Consider the following 17,815-nt stretch of genomic DNA (forward strand, 5'->3'; position numbering starts at 1 on the left):
GTTCATTTTCCACTACTGCAAAATACACACACTCTCCCTGCTTATAAAAAGTAGTGGCATTTTTGCCAGTCAGTATTCAACTCTATTGGTGCTTGTTTTCCTTCCTTCCTTCCTTCCTTCCTTCCTTCCTTCCTTCCTTCCTTCCTTCCTTCCTTCCTTCCTTCCTTCCTTCCTTCCTTCCTCTCTCTCTCTCTCTCTCTCTTTCTCTCTCTCTCTTGCTTTCTTGCTTTCAGAAGGACAGTCTCTGTTTTCTTCTTTCAGGAATACTCAGTGTTTCTAATAGGACAAGAGTTCCTTAGCATTCCAGAGAGAGAAAAGGGCAGAGTCAGTTGCCGGTTTCTCTTCATAGTTCCTTGAAAAATAGATGAGCCATCTTTCTCTTCTGCCACTTAGTGGGAAAGGACTCTCATAAATACATTTTTTTCCCCCTAGAGATAGTGAGAAGTGACAGGCAACTCACATCTTTATTTGCCTGAAAACATGCAAATGCAAACATGTGACCCACTCGCTGATAGGGGCTGCAGGATTTTCCTCTTTTCCTGAGCCTGGTATGAAGCCAAAACACCATTCCAGCCTGTCAAAATCAAAAGGCAAAATTCTTTGGCTGTAAGAGGCAGAGAGAGTCCAGCCACACTTGCTAGCTAAGCATAGATATGCAATACACAAAGGAAGACAGCAGAGAGATGAATCAGACAAATATGTAGTGAATAAATATATTTAATTTTCATCTCAGTAGTTTTTGCTTTGTTGTTGTTTTTTTCTCTTCTATGCCAACAGTCTTGAAATGGAGGTGGGGGCGGGGTGGAGTGTGTGAAGAAATAGGTTTTGGCTGGATACAGCTTCAATAAGGTCTTGATAGTTCTGGCCTTGTTGCTCAGCTCTAGCTTTTTAAGAAAAAAAACTTGTAGATTCTTAGGTTAGAAACCTTTCTTTTATTATTATTATTATTATTTGAGACAGAGTCTCACTCTGTTGCCCAGGCTGGAGTGCAGTGGCACGATCTCAGCTCACTGCAACCTCTGCCTCCCAGGTTCAAGCAATTCTCCTGCCTCAGCCTCTTGAGTAGCTGGGATTACAGGTCCATGCCACCACGCCTGGCTAATTTTTGTATTTTTAGTAGAGACAGGGTTTCACCATGTTGGTCAGGCTGGTCTCGAACTCCTGACCTTGTGATCCACCTGCCTCTGCCTCCCAAACTGCTGGGATTACAGGCATCTGCCACGGTGCCTAGCCGATTAGAAGGCTTTCTAATTCAACCTCTCTCATCATACAGAAGAGCAGTCTGAGATGCAGAGAGGGGACTGATAACGAAGTCATAGACCCAGAAAAGTGACTGTTTGTAGGGGTTCTCTGGTTCAACAGCCCCATGCGATGCTGGAATAACCTAGACAGGCCAAGCTGACAAGAGGGCGGGAGAGTGAGTCTGGAACCGAGACATGCCCTCCCAGGTCACAGCGCTACATTGAAGAGAAATAGACTATGCCTTCTTGAATTTCGGACTGCATTCTCAGTAGCTGAGGCCCTACCTGGCAGCAAAATATCTGGTCCTGGCTCTGCAAGCAGTTGTTGCCTCTGGCATGTTAGAGCCCTTGGCCAAAGGGTTGTTCCTGTCCTCTTGTTCTCAAGGATAACTAACCAGCCTGCAAGTACATAGAGAAACCAGTGCCTGGGCCCACCGGGCTGCAGGCACTCCGGAGCTGGATCTTTCACAATCTCCAGACCCAAAGGTGGCCTGGTGATGATTTGTTTATCAAACTGCGGTTTCCCAGCCCACTGCCTGCCCACACCCACCTACCCTCCCGCCTGCCCACAGGCCAGCTTCCCTGCTCTTCCCACCTCTGGGACAGGCAGTGCCTTCCAGATGTGTGCAGGGAGGTCTCCTCAGAGCCCCCACAGTCAGACAATGGCCACACACTGCTTCCTAGGCCTTCCCAGGCAGTGCTAGAAGGAAGACAAGCAGCCTTCCCAGCAGAGGCGACCGGCGCCGCTGATAAAATATTGGCAAAATTATCACGAAAAACCAGAGTCATGAAGCTATCCCTCTGCCAAGGAGAACGGAAAGCACCAAAAAGGAGCCTGGGGGTCATGTGTCCAGAGATGCCAGGCTTCCTTCCTCTTTCCAGGCAGCCCGAGCGCAGGCTCCCTCACCTCCCGCCCCCACCCCTGTTCCCATGGCAAAGGAGAGGAGGATCCACTTACTGCTCGTGTTCATGGTGATGTCTTTGCACTGGGTCTTTCATTCAATACGGAGGCCCCGGCTGCTTTTTAAATCTTCAGTTCTTCGAACCTCACTCATCACCTGGGGGGTGAAAAGGCAGTCCAGTGCCAGCTCTGTATCCTCAGGTGCTCTCTCTCCTCTGCTGTCCCCTCTCTGTCTGGGCTGTAGCCCCTGGCCTTGAAGGCGCGTGGACTAATAGGCGCAGGTGAGAGCAAGGAGGAAGAGGCGGCAGGACACCGGCGCCCCGGTCCTCCTGCTCCTCAGATCGGAATCCCGGGCAGAAGTGGGGTTGCCAGCGCCTGCTCGCGCGCACCCCGGACTATTCCTGCCCAGAGGCTCCGGAGCCCAAAGGGGGTGTGGACCACAGGGAGGCAGGGCGGGGGCAGCGCGTCCCCGCCCGGCCTCAAGGAGCAGCGACCCGCCCCGGAACCCACCTCTCGGCCAGTGTCGGGAGCCAGAGGCCCCTGCCCCGGCCCCTGCGACTGATTCATGAATCCTGGTCCTCGTCTGGGGTCTCGAATTCCAGGGCTAGCAATGCGAAATAGGAGAGCTCGACATCCATGATGCGGGCTCGCGGGTTGGCAGCGCGGGGGGCGCGGCCGCTCGCTGCTGCCACCTGCTGGACGCACCGGCGCGTGTCCGAAGCCCCGCCCCGCCGGGCTTCTGCCTGGGCCCTGGGGTGTGATGGGGGATGGACGAGACCCTGTGTCCTGGGACCAACGAGGGGGTGCTTGAGTGCTTGTTTTCCCTCCCTCGATCCTGGGGTCTAAGGGCTCGACAATGATAGGAAAAGAAACATCATTAGAAGGGGCTGTGAAGGAAAGCCTGGCTTTGCAGGAAGACAGTTTCCATCCGGCCCTGCTGCTGGCAAGCTTGGTGCAGTCTAGGCTCAAGTCGGTCACTACCGTCGCTGCCTCATCTTTCTCAACTGTGAATATGGCGTCTGCACAAGTGGATGATACGTAAGGGGCTCCTTCAGCCTCCCAGCATTTATATCCCCTCTTCCCTCACTGATTCCCTTTATCCCCTATCACTGATTCATCATTAGAATTGTTTATTACCTCTCTTCCCCACGAGAATGTTAGCTCCACGAAAGAATGGATCTGTCCGTAGGGTTCACTACAGGCCCCCAATACCTAGAACAGGGCCTGCCATATAGTAGCTACCAATGAATATTTGTTGACAGATCAACCCAGACATTTTCTGGGTTTAATATTACACAGTCCTAAGAGTAGATTGCCTAGGCGCTCCACCCTGAAACACTTCCCCATCTGAGGAGAACAGCAGGTATGTGGCCTCACAGGTCCACCCTAGTTTTTGTATGGCCAACTAACTTTTCCCCAGGTTGTTTTTTTTTAATTATATCTTATAGGTGTGTATTGTAGAAGTTTATATTCCAAAGTTTTTTGGTCACAGTTGATTCAGTGGGGTAGGGCTCTTGACATTCCTGTGACTACTTACTCTGTCACTTTCTGAACCTAATTCATGATCATAGAAGTGTGACTTTTGAGTGCTGAAAACCAAGACTGAGAGGGTACATGATCCTTCTCTATAGCATGGCTCCAATTAGAGCATGTGCAGACTCAAAAGGCTGTGAACACTCACAGCCCCAGCTTAGACAAGGAAACCGGGGGTCAGAGAGGCTGGGCAACGTGGCCTAGGACACACAGCATCTTGTGGCGGAACCGGACCAGATCTTCTAACTTCTAGCTTGATCCTGTGTGAGAGTGGCTCAGTGCACTAGAGTCTGGGATGTCAGTGTAAGATTAGATAGCTGCTCTATTAAAATTGGGGAAAGGTAAATACAATGTTTTTATACAATGCTTTTAGATAAATACAATGTTTCTACCTCACGCAGGGAGGAAAAAATGGATATGGCTCATGACCTCGAGAGGTGATCAGGATTAAAGAATCTTTAGATAAACCTAAGGATCAATGGATTTGAAACATATTTGATAGCTTGTTAAGAATTTTGTCCACATGTTGTCACTCCTAAGTGGGAGTTGAACAATGAGAACACATGAACACAGGGAGGGGAACATCACACACTGGGGCCTGTTGGGGGATGGGGGGGCTAGGGGAGGGATAGCGTTAGGAGAAATACCTAATGTAAATGACAAGTTGACGGGTGCAGCAAACCAACATGGCACATGTATACCTACCTAACAAACCTGTATGTTGTGCACATGTACCCTAGGACTTAAAGTATAATAACAATTTTTTAAAAAAGAATTTTGTCTGATGGGGTGGAGATAAAAATAGCCCTAACGTCCTCACGGTCATTCTCAAAGTTTTGTATGGAGAACAAATGCCTGAGATACCTCCAAAATGCAGATTCCCAGGCCCTGGACTCCCTTGCTCAGCATTTGAAACAAGCACGCCAGGTAATTCATAGACAGCTCTTTGCTATTGAAAAAGGCACAGGCCTAAAATAGCTTTGAAAACATAAGTGATTAGTAAATATTTAAATTATTCCACTTTATGTGTCCTCTACATTTTCAGATGGTATTCCTTATTCAATTTCCAAGTTGCAGGTAACTTGCTAGGTTCTAAGGCTTGGAAAAACATTTTTCTGGGAGAAAGTTCAGATAAATTAGACATGTAAAATTAACTGTTCTATTCCATGAACATATTTAGTTATCACCCAAAGCCTCAATGTTCAGAAAATTTCAAATTATAGGAAATAGTCAAATAAAAGCATGATATTCATTCATTAGTTCATTCACTCAGCAATTATTTATCAAGGGTCTACTTTGTGGTAGGCCCAGTGCTGGCTTCTGGGGATACCATGGAGAACAGGACAGACAAGAGCTCTACCCAGTAATGGATGACGGCAGAAAAAATAGAAAATAAAGAAATATAAAGAACTCCAACCTCATAAACATAAATCCAATTCTGGGACAGTGGGGAGACAATTAACTAAGCAAAACATAAATTAGCTAAACCCGATGGTGGCCTGGGGAAGAGCCCAGGTGCCGTTTCCAGCCTTCCTGACTTTTAATCTCAGCTTCATCACTTTCTAGCTGTCTCACTTTGGGGAAGATACTTGGCCTCTATAAGCCTCAAAGTTTTCATCTGTACAAGGGTACAACCATAGTGCCTACCTTTTGGATTGCTGTATGTATTAAAGGCTTTAGTGTAATGCATGACAAATGAAGGCTGGATGCTTACTAATTAGTAGTGTCACCCCTCACTTATACCTGCCCTCAGTGACAATGCTGTCATTTTCTACTTATGAAAATCTGTTGGACTTTTCCACAGAGTGGTGGCCACGAAAATATGCCTGAAAATTTTCAGATGATTAAGTAATTGATAAATTCATTGATGAATTAATGAATTAATTATTCATCAATTAATGACATTAATTGAATTCTTCTTGTCTGGGGTTCTTTTTGATAATATATCCAGCTAGATGCCGATGATTTCACCTCTTAGAAGAGATCACTGGGTCTTGGGCCACTTTATAAGGCTCAAATAACATCTGCTGGGGGAACAATCTTATTTTCTCTGCATAGTTTATGAGGATAGGAAAAAAGGGGCTAAAATAAGCTATACAAGCTCTGCCCTTGAGGATGTCCACAACAATCAGAGGCAGCGGGAAAGACGCAGGAGGAAGCTGGGGGTGGGATTCTCTGTGGACGTGGCTGTGAAAGTCATCAGGGGATCAGGGTTGTTGACTCTGTCCTTGCAGGAGAATGGAGCTGAGAACCACAGAGCAGAGGATCCTTTTGTCTGGAAGTTTGTTTTGAACATTAAGACTCCAGAATGGAGATAAACAGGTCTCACCGGGAAATTGGCAAAGGCTCCGGGTGTTGAAAAACCATGTGGCAAAATCATTGGGAGACAAACCTTTCAACTTCTCTGAGGGGAAAAAGGAAAGGTTTTGGGGCCAGCTTCACCCATGACCATGGCCTGGCACCTCAGGGGCTGTTGCTGGGCTGCCGTTACTGGGCTCTTCTTCACCACCAACAGCTCCCATCTTTCCTGACTCCCTGTCCCTAACTGGGGTCATTTCAAGCTCTCCTCCTCACTTTTCTGCTCCCTGCCTCCCATTGCTGTTATTGACTAAGGCAACTCTTGACCCCTGACTTTTCTCTCTGGTTGCCTTTCCCTCATTCCTGTCCAGTTGCATCTCTGCCTCCTCCTCATCCTGCTCCTGTTCATTTACAAATAAATGCTCACTCACCCTCATCTTGAATACAAAGTCCTTTTAGTCTATAAGGTGTGGAAATGGTGGGGAGGGTGCTGGTAGTCCTATAGTTTCTACTTGCCATCCCTAGACTATCTGAATATCTCACCAAAGGTGACTACTTCTTTTCTTAGTTTTGAAAAATAATATGTTATGGGTAACAACATGAGAAAGATCTATGTATAATTGTGGGGGAGGGTTTTCATAGTATGTGATTAAATAAAAAGAAAATTACAGAAAATATATACAGTATTTTCTTTAGGGTATTGTATATATGATGGTAAATGCTGTTGAAGGATTAGACTGGATGATTCCTGCAGTTCCTTTCACTCTAGTGTTCTTGGTTCTAAGCGTTTGAACCAAGTTTGAAGTTTGGTAGATCTGACCACATTCTCAGTTAGTGTGGGGACCTTTGTTCCCCAAGGGACACCACTGATTTGTGCTAAGCCCCAGGCCCTGAACACAGAACAGAATTCCCACAGGGAGTGGTGCTTTGTATGAAGCTCTCTGAGCTTCTGTCCCCCTTTCCTCTCTTGGGGATCTCTGAAATCTAGGTGGAATTGATAGGACTCAGACCTGTTTTTCTGGTTGAAATAGCTTTGTGACTGGGCCATGCTTTTCCTCTTGTTCCTCACATTGTTTTGTGGGGAAATGTTAAGAAAAACAAAAAACCAAAATCAAAGTGGCTCCCAACATCTTTGGGAAGTTTCTGGGGGGAACAAAGAAACTGGCTTTGAGATCAGAGTGCCGGGGGCTGCAGCATGGGCTCCAGGGGGGCTCCAGGCAGATGACCCCACCATAGGATTCTGGTGAGGCCTCACACTCACATGTGGCCACAGCCCAAACCTCCTTCCTGATGGTCACTCTTCCAGCAGAAGGAAGGAATTGGGGTGGAGTCAGCTCTGGATAGGAATTTGGGAGATCTGAAAACTGGACTCAGCGCTGCCATTCCCTTGACTGACCTTCTCTGGGCTGTTTTTTATTTTATTGGTAGAACTATCTAAAAAAGATGTCAGGGAACACTCTATCCTACTGTTCCATTATACAGATTAAGCATTGAGGGGGTTCACTCTGCGCCTAGGAGCTCCCTTGACCATTGAAAGCTTGTCTGTTGCCAGGTTTTGTGGGTTACTCATTATTGACCCAGATTTTCTTTCCAGCCTTCAGTTCTCCTGCTTGTAGTACCCATCTCCTCTGTTTCCCTTGAGTAAAGCTGGTTATTTCCTCAAGATTCCTTTAAGTTCTATCTTCTTGACTCTGTCCTCAGAGCTCCTCTAGCACTGGCTACCCTGGTCAAGCATTGAGAAGGCTCACTCTATCCCATGCTCCTACCTTATGCCTCTTTGGCTTCCTCAGCAGAGGAAATTTGCTGACCTTCCCGTGAGTTTGTTCATCTTGGGAAACTTGTACTCACTGCTTCCTATACCTGGTTTTCTCTTCTGATTCTTTTTTTTTTTTTTTTTTTTTTTTTGAGACGGAGTCTCGCTCTGTCGCCAAGGCTGGAGTGCAGTGGCCGGATCTCAGCTCACTGCAAGCTCCGCCTCCCGGGTTCCCGCCATTCTCCTGCCTCAGCCTCCCGGGTAGCTGGGACTACAGGCGCCCGCCACCTCGCCCGGCTAGTTTTTTGTCTTTTTTGGTAGAGACGGGGTTTCACCGTGTTAGCCAGGATGGTCTTGATCTCCTGACCTCGTGATCCGCCCGTCTCGGCCTCCCAAAGTGCTGGGATTACAGGCTTGAGCCACTGCGCCCGGCCTCTCTTCTGATTCTTTACACAGCTGGAACCTTGTTATCCTCTAGATATTACCTTAGTTGCCTCTGTTCTAGAAGAACCTTCCCTTCCATGACCAGTCTAGCTAAATAATCCCTAACAGCGTCTTTCATTAACCCGTGGACTAAAAGCCTTTCAGACAACTGGACTTATTTATTTCAGCTTGGAGTTCAGTTAATTAACTCCCATGCCCTCTTCCCAATGTTTGGTCCTCTTCCCTCTTTATTTCCTTGGCTCTTGAAGACTTAAATTCTGTCTGTTAATATGGTCTTCCAGTAAATCCTTTAGAATCTGCTGAGGATGCATGTCTCTTCTGGTTATTAATAATTACAAATGGGTTCACAACCACACAACAGTGAAGTCCATTGTTGCCCTGTGCAAGAGAAAAGAACTGGGAATCAGAACATCTGGGCTCCAGGTTTGCCCTCATTTCCTAGCTAGGTGACCTTGGGCAATCAATTCTTTCTTTTGTTTCAATCTACTAAGCTGTAATGAATAATAATATTCACTGCACATTGTTATATATTATAATTATCCCTTCATGGAATGTATCTCAGGATTGTTCAAGGAACGTCATGAGAAACCGTGTGCTTTGTAAACTAAAGTCTGTGCAGAATAGGTTATGGTTACATCTCCTTATAAATTATGGGTTCAGATTCAGGCATTTATATAGAATTTATACAAGGTGACATCATATCCCCTCATATCCAGGAAGGACATGGAAAAGGGAAGGCAGAAGTCAGTGGCTATGTGCTAGCTATTTCCCCATTGACACCTGTACAGTACATTCTACTGCCTGGAGTGGAACACTGTGATCTTGATGTGTTGCAACCCACAGCAATGCCCTCCTGCAAATGCCCTATAACCTTGGAATGGGAATCAAACCTCTACTTGGGAGGGAACCCCACAGGTTTAGTACCCCAAATCATAAAGTTGTAGGAGGCAAGAACTGTAAGAGTTCTTAGAGTTCATCAAAACTAAGTTTCTCCTTGTACAGAGTCCCAAAGAAGTTGGGAACTGGGTAAAACCATGCAGTGAGTCCACAATGGCAGTAAGAATAAAGACAAGTCTCCTGGCTCTAGACAACCACTCAGTGTTTAGAAATTCCCATGATCGATTTAGTTTCCACTTGTGAATTACATCTAAGAGGAAAGTCTTCCATCTACTGCAGAGACACACTCACAAAAATGTACCAAAAGGAAATTTTATTTCAACTTTGTTGTTGTAATACAAAAAGATTGGGAACAGTCTAAACTACAATTCACAGGGAGATAAGCTGTGGCATATCATACTGAGGAATATTACACAGCAATTTGCAAAATGGGGTGCATATTTATGTAGTAACCTGGACTATTCCAGACTTATTGTCTGGTGAGGGATGCCTTTTATGGAATAAGAAATGGTCTGGAAGGTTATTCACCGAACTACTACTAATAATGGGATAGAAGTTGGAGGGTGATGACAAGATAACAGGATTGGAAAGGAGTCTACGGGGACATTAGCCGTAGGGACCGTGTTTTATTTTATGTATTTATTTTTTAACCAGGAAAATGTATTCATGAGTTCTTATATAATTAAAAATTAATAATAACGATTTTAAAATTAGCCTTAGACCCTACTGAACCCTTCTTCTGGGCTTGTAGGACTGATTCATGACTTACTAAGCTTGTATGAGTCATGGTGGCTAAAGGGAAGGGAGGGGGCCACTCTCCATCTCAATACCGTCTGGTCACTCTGCTCCTGGGGGCTCCTTTGGCCTTTGAGAGCTTGTCCCTTGCCAGGTTTTGAGTGTGAGGACAACGTGTCCAGGGGCTGGTGTGGCACCTCCCATAACTGACCTGGTGACTCAGCATAAGGTCTCCAGGACGGAAGAGCCTGCACACCATGGCTGGCACAGAACCATAAAACTTATGAGCCTGGAGGCTCCAGTTCTGATCTCGTCCTGTTTCTACCTTCCAGGGGCTCCAGGGCAAGTCCCTGCAACCTCAGCATCCTGCCTCTGCCCACCGATCTGACCTCCCCTCCTAGCAGCGCCCTCTTGCCCACTCTGTTGCAGACACAGCCTTCTTTTCTGTGCACACCACATCCCACACTTGCCTAGGGTGTTCACGGATGCTGTTCCTTCTGACCTGAACCCCCTTCCTTCTGAATTCCACGTGACTGGCTCCTTCTCATCGTTCAGGTCTCAGCTCTAGTGAATGTTGCCTCCTGGAGAGGCTTTCCCAGTTGTCCTTTTTCCCTCAGTACCTCTCTGTCACAATGCTCTATTTTATTTCCCTCAGAGCACAGAATGCTATCTGAAGTTGTGCTGTACAATTTATTTGTGCACTTGTTAATTGACATCGCCTTCTGGAATGAAAGTGAAAAAGGAGCGGGCACCTGTTCTGTTTTCTGTCCAGAGCTTGCTGTGTGCTCAAGTACCAAGAATGGCATCTGGCACATAATAAGTGTGCAGTAACTATTACTTGAGTAAATGAATGAACTTCACAAGCCCAGAGAGAAGTGTGTCCCCAGAGAAGAACAACTCCAAGTTTCCTTCTAGCCCTGCAGTCCAAGAGTCAGGAGGGATTAGACAAAAAGACAAGCCCCATGGCTCTTCTGCCTAAGTCAGCCACTACAAGGCTGACGGTGCGCAACTTGTTACCTAATCCCCCGGTGCTTCAATTTGCTCATCTGGAAGATGAAGGGATTGGACTAGATGCTTCTTTTCCACTCTAAGCTTTTATTATGCTATAAAATATAAATGGCTTGGGTCCGCCTGCTTAAATCAAGATACATGTGTGAACTTACTTTCTTGAATACTCTCCTAATATCTGTTTGAAAATTTCCCCCCATTTTCCTCTTTCTCATAAAAAATGGAACATGAAGTGTGTGACCGTATGGTCTCTGGTGCACTGTAATGTGGAGCCCTTTATGCAAAATTCATTATTGAATCAAAGGATGCGGTTTTCCTTTCCTCACTTCTTTCTTTGCTTTCCAAACAGTTTTCAGCTTTGACACCTTTATTGGTGTCCTTTGGCCTTGTAGCAGAATGAACATGCTAGGCATCTCATCACTGGGGCTGCATTCCGAATGTGACAAAACAGGCATGTGGAAGAGCATGGAATGTTTATTTCTAAACCCCTTGTGAGGAGGGTGAGCTCCTGACTCTCCATCCAGCAGAGAGGAGCTGGGGCAGCTTGGTCTCTGGGGCCAGGTTCTGGTTTCAGCACTGTTTCTGCCTCTCTTTTGAGAGGTAACTAATCAGGTGCCCTTGATTTGGGGGCTAGAGGCCAAGAGCGTAATAAAGATTTCTTTTACGGAGTGTGTGCTGTGTACCAGGCACAGTGCAAAGGGCTTTGCGTACATTCTCTTATTTAATTTTAATTCTTCCAAGAGCCCTGTGAGATAAGAATTGTTGTAACACCCATTTTTCAAATGAAGAAACTGAGGTGTAGAGAGGGTAAGTCAAATGTCTCAGCTCATGCAGTAGTGGGGCTAAGATTTTCAACCAGGTTATACTAGAGCCTTCAGTCTTTCCCACCACTATATACTATGTGTACAGTACAGGATCCTATACATATCCTGGAGCCCAAGTCCTACTCTGCCAGGATAAAGCACAGCTAGTAACAGTAATCCCTAAAATTCAAGTCCTTTAATCAAGATTTAAAAAGTAGTACTCACCATCAGATTGAAAAACTTATGTTGTAAATCAGGCACCACTTGTTTCATTGATATATACACAAGTGCTTATTAGGTGCCAGGAGAATGTATACACTTTGCTGCCCCAGAGCTGGTCCCTGCTCTTGTTGGGCTTGTAGTCATTTGATGCTTGAGGAAATCAAATCTGAGAGACCTAGAGAAACATGTCCAATTCCATCCAGCTTGTCAGTGGGAGAACTGGCACTCAAACCCAGTCTTCGGGCCCCTCGACCACTAAACTTTCCTGCCCAATGGAAAGCAAGGCCTCAATGGCTTCTGTTCTGAATGGCTGTCTATAATATTTTTCTTACCCAGATTTGTGGAAGTATCTTTAAAAAGCATTCAGTAAGTTGCCAAAGATATTGATGATTATGAGTTGACTAGAAGACAGTAGGATTGCTCAGCAATGGCATCATTGATCTTTTGGGCAGGATGCATCATTGTTGTGGGTTTTGTCTTGTGCACTGCGGGATATTTAGCAGCATCTCTGGCCTCTACCCACTAGAAGCTAGTAGTCAGTTGTGACAATCAGAATTGTCTCCAGATATTGCCCAATGTCTCCAGGCAGGCAAAAATCTTCCCTGGTTGAAAACTGCTGGAAGACAGTGAAGAAAATTAAAACAAAACAAAACACAAAAACCCCTCCTCATGCTCTAAGGCAATGATAGTGTGGCATATGTCAGACACACATCATATGTGATGTGATATATGATGCATGGGAACTCAAAATCTCATTTAGTTAAGACAATTCTTGGAATGACTTAGAAATCTGGAGTTATGGAGTGATCACTCTTTCTTTATGTATGTGATTAAACAACAGGTATGGTTTAGGGGCCAGGGATGAACACTATGTGTCTTTAAACTCTAGAATTACCCTCCATGAGGAGAGATACTCACTTAATAAAAGGCAAGAAAGGAAAGGGTCAGCAATTCACTGTTCTCATCTCATGCCTGCATCCAGGGAGAGAAATAGCAGAGGCTAGATGGTGACAGACTCTGGACTTAGAACTCAAAATATGCTCCATGGACCAGCTGCCATTATGTCACATAGGAGCTTGCTAAAAAATGCAGAAACTCAGGCCCTACCCCAGTCTTGTAGAGTCAGAATCTGCATTTTAATGAGATTCTCAGGCAGCTTGTTTGTACTTTGAGGTTTGAAATGTAGTAGCCTACGGTATTAACATGCACTTTAAGAATTGAGAACTAGCCTGTGCTATTTAAACGGTTCTCTCACTTTTGCTGACTGTGCATGTAAGTGTGTGGATGACAAGCTTGCTTCACTTGTTTGCATAACCTCTATAAGAATGTGGTTCTGTGTAGGTTGGAAGCATCCTGGACTTTATTATTAGGCAGGGTTGCTGAAGGCGGAAGCGAGGTATGGGAGTAAAGGTTATGCTGTGGTATGTGTGTGTGTGTGTTCTCTCGTAAGTTTTAAAATATGAAGCTACTATGTGTAATTCTTTCTCTGTCCATTCCCCTCCTGGAATGTGTGAGAAACCCTATCACAGCCAATTATTATAAATAAGGCTTTAGAGATGTCCCTTGACTTCTCTAAGACAACACATTCCTCTCGTACACAAAGGTGGACCAACAACTACTTTGCAGACATAGTGCAAGGATGCAATGAATCCATGACTTTGGACAGGGACTTTCTGTACAGTTCCAGGTTATTTGTCATCACCATAGATGTGAGGAACCAAAAGGTTACCGCAGATTATGTTCTCTGTAGTCCAAATGCCCTGCAGATGCTACCCCCTGCAGGCTTGGCAGTGAAAGTTTAAAGAAAGTTCAGAGGATTAAGAAAGGAAACTCCGGGATTAAGGACCCCTAAATTCTATGCCTTATCCCTCATCCTTGTGAAAGGAACCTTTGAGGTAGTGATTGCCAATATTTCAGCTAATCAGAATAACCTAGGAAGTATGAATAAAATTTCCAGTGATCCTACCTTCAGGGATTCTGATTCACTGGTTGAGCAAGGTCTGAGAATCTGTGTTGTGTTAACGTGTCCAAGTGATTTGCAAATGCAGTTGGTTTTAGTGGCCCATGTGTGTTTTCAAAGTGTGGTCCTATGATCATTTCCTGACTTGCTGGTGGATGTGGATGTGGCCAAAAATAGGAGAGGGAGTGAAACAAGTAAGGACCAGTACCTTCCACTTGTATATTAAACGCCACATACCTGGACTCCCGGATGCAGATCTGGGGATACCACTTGGCTAAGTAGGACTTAGCCAAGGTCTTCAGAGGAGCAAGACCAAAATAGTACAGGGACTCAAAGTTACATCATGTAAGAAATCGGGAAGCAATCAAAAGGAGGAATGTTTTATTTGTTCAAGGCATTGAAATTTATCAATAAAAACACACAGGAAAAAGAACGAGAGAGACACCTCTTTTTTAATTATTAAAATAGATTATTAGGCTGGGCCTCATGGCTCATGCCTGTAATCCCAGCACTTTGGGACGTTGAGGCTGGTGGATCACCTGAGGTTGGGATTTCTAGACCAGCCTGACCAATAAGGTGAAACCCCCTCTCTACTAAAAATACAAAAATTAGCAGGCATGCACCTGTAGTCCCAGCTACTCGGGAGGCTGAGATAGGAGAATTGCTTCCTTGAACCTGGTAGGCGGAGGTTGGAGTGAGCCGAGATCACGTCACTGCGCTCCAGCCTGGGTGACAGAGAGAGACTCCATCTCAAAAAAAAAATAATAATAATAAATAAAATAAAATAAAAAATACATTATTAGACAATGAAGCCAAATATCATAAAGTTAAAATTAATTGAGTATGTAACTTCATTTTTTGTTCCTAAGTAAATAGCTTTTTAAAATGTAAGTCATTGAAAATGCCGGCCAGTTGAGGAGCAAGAGGCAAAAAAATGCAGCCAGGTTGCTCTTGGTCTGAGGCAACCGAAAGGAATCCTTCTGATTATCTCTGAGGACAGGCAGATCTGGTTTTGCTTGGAGGTATTTCTGTGTACACTTCCTGGCTGGAACGGAGATTTTATCTCTGTTGTGGGTGCTAGGCACATTCTGTTATCCTGGGCACCTCTTTCTCCTCCTCACCTCACAATGTCCCGATGCATGGATGGCACCTGAAACCAGCAGAATGGGATGCAGTCATGCTCACACAGCAAAATTAATAACAAAACCCAAACACTTGTAAATGCCTCTTTGAATCCTCCACAGCTATTCTGTGAGGTAGGCCTTTTAATTCTACATTTAATAGTAATATTTTTCTACATAGGAGTAACTATGCCTAAGGTAATATATCTTGAAACTTACAGAACCAGAACTCGAACGGAGAGCTCTGACTCCAAATCTAATAATCTAGTTTATTATTAAGACGAAAGAGCGCACTGAATTAGGGGCAATATTTTTGCTATCCTATCGGCCAATAGTTTATTTTGTCAATTTTCCTGTGCAAACCAGGAGACAAGTCCAAGGGCAGGGTGGGGGTCAGGTTGGAAGGTATGTGCCCCTGTCTGTGATCCGCTCTTGGATAGTCTGTGGGCAGCAGAATGCAGCTTCAAGAAGTAAGAATCGCTGGGGGATGGGGGAGGGAGCTTTAAACGGCTGGCTCTCTACAGAGAACACGGGCTGGGAAGAGACGTGTGATCAGGGAGAAGACAGTGCAGAGACCATGTCTGCAGGTAATGACATTCACGGAGGATGATGCAGACAGCACCCTGCAGGGGCTGTAAACTGCCAGCAGTGCTCTATGGAGGTCACTAGGAGGCAATGAGAGATGTGGAATGTTTAGTTATTGGAATATGCTTGTTGCAGAAAATATAATATTACTTGACTTCCTTCCTCTACTTTCCAAGACACTGTGGACATCGTACTTGGCGTGGGGAACTGGTGCTACAACAGCCTAGGAGAGGCCCCAGCCTCCCTTCCATGAGCACTTCCGATACTTTGCACTTAGCCATGCATTTCTCCTTCCCCTTCTCTCCTTCCACCTTATTCTTTTGTTTATTCACATATTTACACGTTTGTAATGACACATTCAGGAATAAATTATTGTGAAAACTTTGGAAAACACAGAGTACTTTTAAAAAAAGAAGGTCTCTTTTCCCCTTGCCGCGTCTCACCGTCTTCCCTTATCCAGCCAGTAGAGGGCAGGGATGTTGCTTGCTCTGCGCCCTGCTGGGCTCCCCTCAGGCTTCCATGGAGAGGCACTCAGTGCACATTTGTTGGGAGAATAAATGCATTGAAATTGCCAGGCTGAGGTGATTCTTTCTCTATACACACACAGACACACACGTAACTGGGAATTTTTATTTCCGTAAAAAGGGTCATCATGTATGCATTGCGTTGCCAGTTTCTTTTGCTTCTCTGTCTTCTCCTTCCCCTTCTTCTTCTTTGTGTAATATGTCTTAAGGTTGTTTCCTTGACTCTGTGAATACCTGCTTCATAGAGGCAGGTGTTTTTAACTGCTGGGTAATCACTCCTGTGTTGATGGGCATTTGAGTTCCTTCCACTTCTCACTATTTCTTGTGATGCTGCTGTAGGCTTCCTTGCACAGGCTTCTTGCTACACAGGTGTGAATGTTTCTGCAGGAAAGACACCTGAGCAGGACTCACTGGATGGTGAGGGTTCCTCCTTCCTATCTGGCATCTGGGACAGATGCCTACAATCTAAATTTTCCTGAAAGACAAGCTGAACTGAGGAGAAATTCCTTCCCTGGGAGTGGTAGGGAGTGTCAGTCCTGGGCTTGGATCATGAACTTGGCACACACACAGACACACACACACACAGACACACACACAGACACACACAGACACACAGACACACACACACAGACACACAGACACACACAGACACACAGACACACACACACAGACACACACAGACACACACACAGACACACACAGACACACACACACAGATACACACACAGACACACACATAGACACACACACACGCACATGTGATCCTATCCCAGCCTGTTTGCTAGGAAACCTAGTTTTCAAACATTAGCATGTTTTGTAGAAGCACACTGATCATGAAAGTCCTGAGATTTGGGGAGTTCTATTGTAGGATTTGTCACAGACTTTCCAAGAAAATGTAGAGCAAGTAACAAGGCCTCCATGGTCTTTAGTTTCCTCATCTCTAAAATGGGTTTGGAGGAGATGAGGAGTGGAAGAGCAGACATATTACCGTTCAAGGATACTTTCAAGCTACCCTTCCAGGGTGAGGCTTTGGTTGCCTGCCCTTGACCTCAGGTTTGCTGTGGAAGCCAAGAAAAGGGGAGCTGGTGCTTTGGAAAGAGCAGTCGGCTTTTCCGGGTGAGTCAGACCGAGCAGCTTGGTGACCTCTGCCCCGGTCAGCAGCCCCACCTCCTTTTCTAGAGCTGCTGCTGCAGGTTCCTCGGCTGAGTCTTGGAGAGGGCATGTTTCACATCCCACGCAGAAGAAAGTCTGGAGAACATCTCCCCCATGGTTTACTAATCTGCATTTCTGATGGCTGCCAGGCTACTCTCCCACAGATGCTTGGTTTGGTGTTTCTGACAAAGCAGCAGAGCAGAGTGGTAAGGACAAAGGCCCTGGGATCACACTGCCTGGGTTCCAATCCTGCCACTGACGGAGCCAGAGCAAACCACTTAGACTCGTAGTTTCCTTATCTTTAAACTGGGCATCATGTTAGTATAGCTCTTATAGAGCATTGTAAGGATTAAATAAGTTTTTATTCATGGAGTGCATAATTTGTGTCCAATAAATGCTTTTATTATTAATGTTCAAAGAAGCATAGCCCCTAGACCAAGTAGGTGGTCAATAAATGCATGTGGAATAAATGACAAGTGACAAATGCATTCATGAACTGGAAGACAGGACCATATTCTAGTTCTATCTTCGTCTCTGACTTCCAACACCAAGCTTACAGCTCCTCCCAACTCTATTGATCTCCCTGAAACATTCCTCCAATTTCCTTTTCTAGCACTTTTACTAGTGGTTTCTCTTCC

At 45.3% G+C, this 17,815-nt stretch overlaps 1 protein-coding gene across 3 annotated transcripts in view; it reads right to left on the reverse strand.

The window, feature by feature from the left end:
- Positions 1 to 2,815, reverse strand: part of ABLIM3 (actin binding LIM protein family member 3) — a 119,757-nt gene extending 116,942 nt beyond the window's left edge. For 2 of the 3 annotated variants that reach the window (XR_007726470.1, XR_007726469.1), the window contains exons 1-2: positions 2,653 to 2,807; positions 2,200 to 2,299 (exon numbers count right to left, since the gene is read on the reverse strand). Coding sequence is in view for 1 of the 3 variants with exons in the window: in XM_050794008.1 (XP_050649965.1) it covers positions 2,200 to 2,212 (13 nt within the window). In the remaining 2 variants the exon portion in view is untranslated. Of the gene's footprint in view, positions 1 to 2,199; positions 2,300 to 2,652 lie in introns of all 3 variants that reach the window. The other variant, XM_050794008.1, reaches the window with a different exon arrangement.
- Positions 2,816 to 17,815: the final 15,000 nt, after the last annotated feature.

Source organism: Macaca thibetana, chromosome 6 (genome assembly GCF_024542745.1).
Source record: "Macaca thibetana thibetana isolate TM-01 chromosome 6, ASM2454274v1, whole genome shotgun sequence".
NCBI lineage: Eukaryota > Metazoa > Chordata > Mammalia > Primates > Cercopithecidae > Macaca > Macaca thibetana.